Source organism: Carettochelys insculpta, chromosome 4 (genome assembly GCF_033958435.1).
Source record: "Carettochelys insculpta isolate YL-2023 chromosome 4, ASM3395843v1, whole genome shotgun sequence".
Taxonomy (NCBI): Eukaryota; Metazoa; Chordata; order Testudines; family Carettochelyidae; genus Carettochelys; species Carettochelys insculpta.
The window spans coordinates 65,022,605-65,034,136 of record NC_134140.1 but is presented as its reverse complement, the minus strand read 5'-3'; the positions used below and the strand labels follow the sequence as shown (position 1 = coordinate 65,034,136).

Genomic DNA, 11,532 nt, shown 5'->3' with positions numbered 1-11,532 from the left:
GAGAGTGGTGAAGCATTGGAATGCATTGTCGAGAGAGGTGGTGGATTCTCCATCCCTCGGGGTTTTTAAGTCCCAGCTTGACAAGGTCCTGGCTGGCATGACTTAGTGGGGGTTGCTCCTGCTTGAAACAGGGGGCTGGACTAGATGACCTCCTGAGATCCCTTCCAGCCCTATGATTCTATTAAAAATGTAGAGCATTAATGTGACCCTGAAAACTAGCATAACCAGGACAGTCACTGCAATAAGAAAATTTTAAATTGCTTCAATTTGGATGTAATAATTTCAAAGTTGGTTGCACTAAAACCTCTCCCTTCAGACTATATTTACTTTGAACATTTCAGATCTGTACACTTGTATAAGAAGAAAATTAAACCCATGACCCACTTTGATATAGATAAGATTAATTTTGGTAACTTATTTCAAAGCTTGTAAAAATCAATGTACAGCAGATCAAGACATACAAGGACACAAAATACAACTGTTTATTAAACTCATCACATCATAATGTTCAACAAGGTTGACCACATTGTCATTACTCATCTTGTTCCACTGCAATCTATATAGGAATATTTCAGTGATAAAGAACTTGAAATATTAACAACAGTTCAATCTAGTAAGTAATCAAGCCTTGAAGGAAGCGGAACTGTAAAAGCAACAATCATAGCAAGTCAATGAAGGAAGCTGTCCAACCATGGGAAAACTACAGTGATGTACATTTTAGATACTTTTGTTTAGTGACATGTTAGCTTGTCACAATTCTATCTAGTACGTATTTTGTCTTAGCATTTACTAGAAAAAAATGCTCCGATTTAGCAGATATTAAAACCAGTGGATATACTTGAAGAATTAAAGATGATCTTGTGTGCTTTCAACGTTGAGGCCTCTGATATTTTTTTCAAAGTGTTCAGTGAAAGACCTTTTCTCTAGGTGCTTGGAGCTGCTGTACTTAGACAGTAAAAGAGCATCTGTCAGCTTGTTTTACCTGGATTTCTTTGAATTGAACACTAGTTTTGCTTCTGATGTCTGGAAGCCCTAGGTCTAAGAAAAGTAGCAAGTGAATAATGCAACCATGTCATTTTGCTGTTGATTTATTAAATACAAGTTAACTACAAAAACATTCTGAATACAATGTAATTTCCCTCTGACTACTAACACAGACTTTGTTTACACACCAGCTTTGTATTATTTAATTATAGTGGGACAACCAACTGGTTTACAGTCCCCAATGCAATTACATTGCTCTGAAGTTGTTTATTTCTATTAATATAAGCAATCATTATTCTGACAGAATTGCAGCCACCCTAGAGGTTGGACAATTTTAATTAACCTGATAGGGAAAAAAAGGCTGCTTCTACACTCAGGAGGGGGCACGATAATGAGGCGCTAACGTGCATATTCAGCACCTCATTAGCAGCCATGCAAATTTTAAAGTGCAGACTTTTAATTGCAGATTGACAGTATAGAGGGGGGCAGCTTTGACATAAGCTCCGTTTCGACATTCCCTTACTTCCACAAAACTAGATGAGAGTAAGGGAATGTCAAAGGGGGGCACTTATGTTGAAGCTGCCCCATCTTCACTGTCAATCTGCAATTAGAAGTCTGCACTTCAAAATGTGCGTGGCTGCGGTTATGCTAATGAGGTGCTGAATATGCATGTTAGCGCCTCATTAGCCTGCTTCAAATTGGCTCATTACCATGCCACCTCTGACAGGAGGAGGCGAGTGTAGAAGCTGCCAAAGTCACACCACTAGGCAAAACAACTCTCTACAAAAACTGTAAAGACCAGGCCACAGTATACCTCAAACTATCATAGGACATTTGTACCCGGACTCTTCTATTGTATCATGATCAAGATGCCACATCAAATCATCCTAGATAACTGTGCCAATCCTCTTCCTAGTTTTAGTGGAAATTGCAAAGAACAGCTGAATTGCAATATAGAATCATAGAAGAGTAGGACTGGAAGGGACCTCGAGAGGCCATCGAGTCCAGCCCCCTGCCCCCACGGCAGGACCAAGCACTTTCTAGACCATCCCTGAAAGCCATCTATCTAACCTCTTCTTAAATATCTCCAGTGATGGAGATTCTACCACCTCCCTTGACAATTCGTTCCAGTGTTTGATCACCCTGACAGTTAGGAACTTTTTCCTAATGTCCAACCTGAACCTCCCCTGCTGCAATTTCAGTCCAATGCCTCTCGTTCTATCCTCAGAGGCAAGGAAGAACAAGTTCCCTCCCTCTGCCTTATGACACCCTTTTAGATACCTGAAAACTGCTATCATGTCCCCCCTCAATCTTCTCTTTTCCAAACTAAACAAGCCCAATTCTCTCAGCCTTCCTTCATAGGTCATGTTCTCTAGACCTATTCTCTATGTTCTCTAGAAGTTAGACACTACTATTATTATTTGACACCATTATTCTGCTATATTTATCCTATCATCCCAGGGAAGTAGGCAAGTACAAGTGTGACAGAAGTGAGGGTGTTGTATAATAATCTATCATCATTGTAATACGTGTCTGATATTTACTATATGAATTCCCAGGGTCAATTCAAGCATATACTACCAACACTTAAAGGGGCCCACTGGAGTAAGCATGACTGATAAAGGGTACTGTAGCCCAAGACCTGACCTAGAGCTGTGTTTTGCACAGTTACTTCCCACAAGGCCCAACACCTGAGTGGGGGCATTCAGACAATGGAGAGGTAAAAAAGCCGTGGTGGTCCTGTAACTATAAAAATGACCACCCCCATTTTTTTCCTTTTCACACACAGGGACCATACACATAGGGCTTGTCTACACTACCAGCTTCCTTTGAAGGAAGGATGGTAATTAGGGTGTTGGGAGTTTACTAATGGAATGCCACCATGCACAGGTAGCACTTCATTAAGCAAATTCTGCCCCCCCCACGGCAACTCGGAAGTTTTACACTTCAAAGTACTGGCATGCGTCTAGCCGTGGCTCACCTGCCGGTACTTCCAAATGCCAGGGCAATGCTGAAGTCCCCTTAGTAAACTCCCAACACCCTAATTACCATCATTCCTTCAAAGGAAGGTGGTAGTGTAGACAAGCCCCTAGAGAGACTTGCCAGAAGTCATACAGAAGGGAATTGCACTCGTCTCCCATGTGCTAGGACAGAGTTCTAACTGCTGGCCCATCCTTCCAACCAGTATCTACCCTAGCACAGCTCTGGCCAGTTTTACAGCTGGTCCACTGTGGCTCTGGAACATACAAACTGTCTTGGAACCTTTTCCATCTACCTAGCTAAAATTACTTAGTTGCTACTTCTGCTTGATAAGGACAAACTTCAATATTCTCAAAAGTTCAGAGTCTGCATTTAGAATATCAATACAAAGGCTGTCTGTGCAATCAGAGACATTTGGTAGAGTTCCTGGATAGCCAAGATACACATTGACTTTATTGGCATTTGAGTAAGAACTGCAGGATTTGTCTGTTGGGGAGCGTATAAAGAATATCTGTTACCATCAAACAACTGAAAGAACTGCCTTCAGACTGTGCTACTACCTATGGAGGAAGTTCTAAAATTAAGTCAAGTTACTCAGGTATGGAAGAGAAGCAATTTTGACTCCTGAAATGTAAGCAGAATCTGTAGGTGTTACCCCTGAGTGGAACAACTTTTTGAAAATGCTGTCATTATTTTCTAAGTCCAACAGTTTCCTGTAAATGGGTTTCAAAATAAAAAGACCACTTATTCAAGTAAAGTAAAGCAACAACAAAAATTCAATTCAATAGAAGAAATTGAAATGAAAGCTTACTTGACACAGAAGAAAGCTTCTCTCTCTGGATGTTAATCACACTGCCAGAGGGACCTAAAGCAGGTGGATGACGAACTGCGCGTTCTGCCAAGCTTGGTTTAATGTTAAACCGCTCTTCAAAACACAATAAAAAGTTATTCATTACAGACAACATAATCATAGCCTTCATGCAACTGAAAATTACTCAAAGCTGTTTTTTCTTTTTGACCTTGTCTTTTATACTGACAATCTGGAGTGCAGCTCCCATTTGTGCTATATCCACTCAAAGTACTTCCACAACTTTAGCAGTGTTCTCCTGGAAAATGTTGCTTAGAACAGCTAACTAAGATCTTAAGGCACTAAATCTGTAAACACTTACATGTGGAGGCAGGGAGTGGAGAAGATGGTTTAAGTTAGCTCCACACAATACCTTCTCACTTTGGGAAATATGGTCACCCCACCTTAAAGAGCTGTGGCAAGAGAGAGTACTGAGCTTTTCAGATGTATCAAGGTGGAAACAGGGACTGGCGTAGGAAAATAATATCTCCTTTGTATATATCTTTGGGTAGGCTGATTCTGGTGCATTACAACAAGTTCTATTGTCCACATTTAAAAAAAAAGTGTTGAAAAACTGAAAAGGGGTACAGAAACAAGGCATAAAAGTCACTTGAGAGACAAAAAAAATAAAATAAAATGCCGTAGAGCTTATCAAAGAGACTTGAGAGGTGACTTGCTGCAACGTATAAATTCTTTTATGAGATGAAAACACCAGGCATTAAAAGGGATATTAGCATGACAACAATAACATAACAAGGACCAAGGCAAAGGCTTCAAAACAGCAATTTTCAAGAAAACCAACTGCTTTTAGCAAAATCACCCAAGATCAGAAAAAGAATCATAGGCCACATCTGCACTACAGTGATCTTTTGAAAGATGATCTTCTGGAAGATCATTTCTGGAAAATCTTCGTTTGAAAGATCGTGCCCACACACAAAATGAAATTGAAAAACCAATCTGCTCTTTCGAAAGTCAGCAGCTGCATAACCCGAGGCCCCCGTTCGAAAGAAAGAGCCAGGAAATGCCACAGATGAGGATGCAGGGCTGACAGGCCCTTCCAGGAGCCCTGGCCAGCCACTCCCTTAAAGGGTCCCTCGCAAACACCCCCTCCAAGCACACGCTGCGGAGGCATGCCATGCTGTCAGAGCCCATGGATGGTTCTGAGGCTCAGAGCCAAAAGCCATGCACCGACAGCAGCTCCAGACCCGCTGGCTGACTGGCCACCACCACTGCAGCTGCCCTTCACTTCCTCCAGTGGCAGAGACCTGTCCCTGGGGTCCCCAACCCCCCCCACACACCACACACACACACTCCTCTTGCCCATCCACCCCTCACCCCATCCCCTCAATAACGAGGGACACGGGTATTGAACAAAGAAACTACTACTAACAAGCAAACTTTGCAAATGTGAAAAATAACTATTTACAAGGGGGAGGGGACTATATACATGGGGGGGCTTGAGTGGGGTCACCTGAACCTGGACATGGAGGGGCTTGGGACAGGGGTTGAGAGGTCTCAGTCTTCTGAGGGGCCTCAAGCAGCAGGAGCCCCTTCTGCCCCAGGGGCAGGGATCACAGGGAGGCAGAGACACTGGGGGGAGTGGAGGGGGCAGCAGGCTCGACCTCAGCTGGAAGGTGGGGGAGACTGCCATGGCGGGTCCTGCTCTGGCCATGAGACAGTCGGCCAGGCCCCACATCAAGGCAGTGGAGAGGTCAGGCGGGAGCAGGGCAGTGAAGGTAGCTGGGAGGCCGGCTGGGGGGACTGGCTGTTCTGCAAGAGCCCTGCAGATATGGCACAGGGTGAGTGCCACCTTTCCCCACGTGGTTGGCGCAGGTCAGGTCCAGCCACTCCCAGAGCAGCTGGCTCAGCTCCCAGAGGGCAGCCGTGCAGGGCGTGGCCTCATCACTCTGGCCGCAGCAATGATCCCTCCAGGTGCGGCCCCGCCTGTGCACTGGTGGTTGTGATGGACCAGCCCTCTTGCCTGGTGATGGTGGGCTCCCAGGTCCAGGAGTTGGACAAGGCTCTCCTGGCCTTCAGATGCCACAACTAGAGGTATGGAAGGGGAGAAAGAGGGGGTCAGTCCTGGAGCCCCAGTTCTGAGTGCCGTGTCCCCCACCGCCTATGGGCAGCATCCCTCAGCCCTGGGCCAAGGGATGGGGATGTCCCTGGAGCAGTGGCATGAATGTCGTGTGCAGTGGGCCCTGTTGCACATGGACTTCACTGTGCCTTGGGAATGGGGCTGAACATCGTGGGCTCACCCACCCCCCAGGGTATGGGCCAGTGGGCAGTAGGGGGTATGTGGCCACAGAGGGGACCCTGCATGGGTGGCAGGTGAGCTGGGCACAGGCTGGCCTTTCCTGATCCTGCCCTCACACATGTGCAGCCCACAGTGTTGTCCAAGGAGGTGGGTGTTGAGTGTTGCCTATGGGCGTGCCCGCATGCTGGGGATGCACTCCTCATCAGGCTGTCACCTGTGTGTCTTGGCCGCTTCCAGCCATGGCAGGGGTGGGTACGCTCCACCCCCACCATGGGGTGTGTGATGCGCTGGGCACTCACCAGAGGGTCCTGCGGTGATGTCTGGCGATGCCTGGCTGGCGGTCACCCGGATGGACAACTCCAGTGGGACGGCAAACATCAAGGTCTCGCTGGTTGACCCATCATTGTTAAACAGGGCCTCAGTCTCTGGCTCCAGGTGACAGCCCTGGGTGGGGGCTCCCAGCTGGTCTGGGGATGGCCCTGGCTCCTCCTTGCTCGCTGCCACCAGGGGCTCCTCTGCCACCAAGTTGTGGACAGTGGGGGAGGAGGAGAGAACTGCTCTTGTGCCCAAGGAGGGCATGGGGCTCCCTGTAATAGTGCCAGATGGCCAGCCCTGTCCCCAAGTGCCTGGAAGCATCCTGGGCCCGCACATATCCCTGCCTCAGTTCTTTTACCTTGGAGTGAACTTGCTCAGGTGGAGAGGCTGGTGACCAGCTGGCCGTAGGCAGGAGCATTCCTCCTCTTGTCCCTGATTGTGCGAAGGACCTCCTCCTCTTGCCAGAGCCCCATCAGGTCTCATAGCTTGGGCTCTGTCCCGGATGGCACCCTCTGCTGTGTGCCTAGGGCTTGCTCCTGGGACTCCTCTGCTGGCTCAGTGCTCCTAGGACCCCTCTGCTTGCTGTGCCTCCCCTGAGAGTCACACGAGGGCTGGCTGCTCACCATGGGCTGTCTCTTGGCTATGAGGGCATGCTGCTGGGCATGTGTCTGTGCTCTAGTCATGCTCTCAGCTTTCTGTCATGGGGTTTCTGGGTCCTTGCAGCTTTAAAAAGAAGCCAGATGCAGGGAGCACAGAGCTCTGGGGGCACTGGCCAGGGTGTTTCCAGGATCCTGGTGACCGGGGTCATGGAAGGCTGTTCTTTCAAAAAAATGGGCCACAGAGCATCTACACATGCTTTTTTTCCCAACTGAATCTTTTGAAAGGAGTTTCTTCCTGATCCAGGAGTGGAAGAATGCTTCTGAAAGAAGAGCCACATTCTTTCAATTTTCTTTTGAAAGAACACATTTTGTATGTAGACACTCTGCAGGACCTTTTGAAAAAGCCCTGGTTTTCTTGAAAGATCTTGCTGGTGGAGATGCAGTCATACAGAATAGTTAAGCAAGCTGAAGCTAAAACTCAACCCAGTTAATTTTAAGTATGCATTTTGCTTTCCATGCTTTCTGAATTATAGACCAACTCAACCAATTACCCAAGCCCACCATCCAATTAAGTTAAAATAATATGCTAAGTGAACATTTACGTCAATACTTCTCTGTTTGTCTATTTTTACTAACAGGAAATCAGTAGAGTACTAAGATCTTGCTGCTGCAGAAACATTGCTTCAGAGTTCAGCCATCTAAAGAACTGATTGTGGCAGCAGCAGCTTTTAATGCAAAGGAATGGCAAAATGTGGATGAATCACTTTAAGTAATACGGCAACAAACTAGGACAGTGAACTTGGGAAACTATCCTTATGTTTGCTTTGACAAACCACTCACTTGGATTCTCTTCTCTCTCTACCAGTCTCTGCTGCATATGCATATTGATGATGGCATTAACCTTTTGTCTATTTTTGTTGATGTTGGGCTCCATCATTGTCTCCGTTAGCTTAATGTTATTCTTGATAGCCTTTGAAGCTGTTGACCTGGCAACCATCGGTAACTGCTCCTGGTAATAGTAGTCTGTAAAGTCAACCTCATCCTGAATAGTTTTAATTCTGGGGTGGGGGAGTTAAAAAAAGCAAATGTTAATAAATCAAATACATGATTACTAATAAAAATGCAACACATTATTACTCAAACTTTTTAAAGTGTGGACCACTCTTAAGGGAGAGTTTCCTGTGGGTCATCTCCTCTCATGTTACTTTTCACAGGTATGTGACACATTCAAGTCACAGGTGCAGCCTGAGACCAAGAGAACAGGGGGAACTGAATATGCAGACACCTGCTGATGTAATTAACTTCACTCAAGTAATCACGGGACTATAGCTGTTCACATGCAAAAAACACCCCACATCTGCCTATAGACTGCACAGTAGTCAGCACTTCAAGTATACACCCTATGGTGAGGACTATAAAGGAGTTTAGTGTAAAGCTACTAATGTCAGCCCTATTCAGATCCTATGCTGGGAAAATAAGCTTGCAGCTCACTTATGATTTCTGTATGCTACTAGAGTGATTTATGGGGCAAAGTGGGGAGCAGAATTTGTCTATATGAACCTATGATGCCAGATTACCAGACAACTCAGTGAGTTTCTAATAATTTCTTGCTGGACAGTGAGTAACACTCAACTCATAAACCCCTGAGATCCACCAGAAAAAAGGGGTGTCCATACAAATGTACCTTAACACTCAGCACTCGCTATTGCACATCTCCCAGTTTAGCTGTGTGGGCATAAGATCCTTTATACTGACAAAGTTATAGGAGAGTATGGGGACCTATGGTTTTATAATTATAAACCCTACCTCTTTTGTTAACTGATTTGCTCTTTATACTATTTTTGTTTTATTGAATCAATTTTGGGTGGCTAAAAACATACTGATAGTCACTTTAAAGAGATCCTAGGAAATACTGTGTGCTTTGCAAGCTTTAAACACACAGCACTAAGTATCTCACCATCAACAAAACAACTTTGCTTTTTAAAAGAATGAACCAGAGCAGAAGGACAGTGATGTAGTCAATGGTTCACTAGGGATTTAAATGTTATTGTACTTGTGAAGCAGGCATAAGATCCAGCCCTGCCCAAGTCAATGGCAAAACTCCAGTTGACCTCAAGGCAGGCTTCAGAAATTTGAAGGGTTTGAAAAGTTTTCAGTAATATTTACTCATTAACATGTTACTGTACATCTAATACAAAATATACATCTGTAGATAGCAGCACTCACCTTCTGTTTGTGAGCATTGAGTAGATGTCTTGTACCAAAATTTCTGCAGCTCCTGGTTTACAGTGAATGGTTCCATCTATCAGTTCTTGAACAGGCTTCAATTTTCTTTTGGAAAAAAACTGTAACAAAAAAATTAAAAGAGAGCATTTCAGTATCTAGGAGTTGAGTAGCGTAAGTCCTTCCTTCCATGCTTTTTATTTATTTTTTTCCTTTGTTTTCTCTCCCTCCCTTTCCAACCCTATGCCACTCAAACCCTCACCCTTAAACAAAATGAAAAGCAGTTAAAGATCTTATGTAGTTATGGGTGACAACTGAAATAAAAAGAGAACAAACTTAAACTTGTTCATAAAAGCACTGGCCCACGCTCCCCAACATACTTAGGGGTTGCATTTGTTAACTATACAAAAGCTGTAAGGCCAAGACTTTCAAGTGATCAGAAACCTTGGGTGCCTCAATATTGGCACGGCCGCTGGGAAGCGGGGAACAAGTCACTGGGCTGGACCAGGGCAGCGACCAGAGGCGAAAGTAAACAGGTGCGGAGGGAACCTAACTCGGCAACAACTGGCTGATGTGGCAAAAGCTAGCGGGATACTGAGAGTCCCGGCGAGGACCCAGGTTGCAATAGGCCAGTACCTGTAAGCAGTTACTTTCACCCCCCCTCCCCCGCAGCTCTGGGATCCCCGGAGGGGCGGGGAGCAAATCCCGCGGCCAAGCAATATACGGGGGGGGGGGGGGAAGGGCGGCCATCGCGGCCCCAGGGTTGGCAGAGAAGCCCCAGCGCCGCCGCGGCGGGGCTCCCTCACCTGGCAGAGCTGGGACCAGTTGCTGAGCTTGGCGGGCAGCGAGGCGCCGTTGACGTAGCCGTGGCGGCGGATGTCGGCGGGGTAGTACCACGCGAGGATCTCGGCGATGAGGTAGCCGTTGGACAAGTCCCTGCGGAACAGCGACCACCAGCGCGGTAAGGCCGAGGGCGGCGCAGCGCCCGGCTCCCGCCGCCCCCTTCCCACCCCTCCTTACTGTCGGAAGTTCCTAGGGAAGAAGCTCAGGTCCAGGCTCTGCAGCCACCTCAGCACGGCGCGGGGCAGCCCCGTGCGCCTGCCGGGCCGCGAGTACGGCATGGCGGCGCGAGGGGCTAGGGCTCCCTGCGAGCCGCCGCCTCTGGGTGCTGCGTCTAGTTGCCAAGCAAGCGCCGCTAAGCAACGACCGAGGCGGAGACTCGTTCGATTCCGCCCACCGGCAACCCGGAGCGGTATTGCCCGAGTGCGCCTGCGCAGCTGCAGCAGCCGCGCGCCTTCGGGCCGCCGGCCATAGCGCCCGCGCAGAAACTTGAGCTGGCGCCGCTTTACGCTGAGTTGTTCGGTTACCGCTCTTGTGGCTGAGGCGCGCCGCGGCTCCCACGCCAGGGGGCGCTCGTGCCCCTCGCAGCTCCAGGGAATGCGCGCGCGGCAGGTCGCGTGCCCCGGCTCCGGCGATTTACCTGTGAAACGCCCCGTACGCCTGCGCAGCCGCTTGGGGCTTCCTGCCCCGCTGGTAGCGAAAGCGCGTTAGAGCAGCTGGACGCGGCCGGCTGTGTTCGTCCGATTTATTGTTACGCTTGCCTCGAGACCCGGTCCGGTGTCTCCAGCCTCTCTGCGGCGCTCTGCCTTGTCTTGCGGTATATCCCAAAGCCCTAAGAAGCGGGTTGTAACGCAGTCTGCGTTAAAAGCTAATGATTGTGCAGCCATTAGCGAAACTGTCTGTGCGCCCCGTCTCCAGTGCGTTTTTTCTAGGAAGAAGGGGTGGTGGAATTGCAGGATTACATCTATCCCTCCTCTGCCCCGTGGCTTAGACTCACCTCCCCCGTGCGGGGCCTAGACGACTCCCTGAGTGATTTAGCTGACCCCCACGTGGCCCCAGCTCGCACCCAGGCAGCTTAACCCACCCCCTGCAGCCCTCTCCATCCCAAAGCCAGTGACTTACCTTACTCAGGCCAGGAGCTCCACATGCTTGTGTGCCATCTGTTCCTCAGTGGCTGTGTGGCTTCTCCCAACTCCCCAACATAAAGCACAGCGGGGCAGCTCCCAGTACCCTGCAGTGCTGAAAGGACTCAATTTAATTGGTTTAATGGCCGTTAAACCAATTAAATTCAGTCCCCTTCAGTGAGACAGGGCACAGACTGGGAGCTGGAACAGAGCAGCTGCTACATGTGACTTGGGAGATGCCTAGCTGCCTTCCAAAATGGTGGCACCAGAAAAAAAGGTGACACAATGCTGTTCCTTGGCATTCCAGCAGCAAAAAAACTCTACCCATTTGTCTCTAGTGCACTTTATTTATTTTTGTATTAG

At 47.9% G+C, this 11,532-nt stretch overlaps 1 protein-coding gene across 1 annotated transcript; it reads right to left on the bottom strand.

Annotated features, from left to right (window-relative positions):
* Positions 1-446: 446 nt before the first annotated feature.
* Positions 447-10,651, bottom strand: SPATA4 (spermatogenesis associated 4). The gene is made up of 6 exons (XM_074992993.1): positions 10,226-10,651; positions 10,012-10,141; positions 9,209-9,327; positions 7,823-8,040; positions 3,776-3,889; positions 447-1,038 (listed from the first exon to the last, which is right to left on the bottom strand). Exons 1-6 carry the CDS (start codon positions 10,324-10,326, stop codon positions 947-949), a joined length of 774 nt encoding a protein of 257 aa, XP_074849094.1. The 5' UTR covers positions 10,327-10,651; the 3' UTR covers positions 447-946.
* Positions 10,652-11,532: the final 881 nt, after the last annotated feature.

Coding starts and splice junctions, on each gene's coding strand:
- SPATA4 (XM_074992993.1), bottom strand. CDS start 10,326: ATGCCGTACTCGCGGCCCGGCAGGCGCACGGGGCTGCCCCGCGCCGTG. Junction 9,328..10,011: donor ACTGGTCCCAGCTCTGCCAG/GTGAGGGAGCCC, acceptor TTTTTGTTACAG/TTTTTTTCCAAAAGAAAATT. Junction 3,890..7,822: donor AGAGAGAGAAGAGAATCCAA/GTGAGTGGTTTG, acceptor TGTGTTTTGAAG/AGCGGTTTAACATTAAACCA.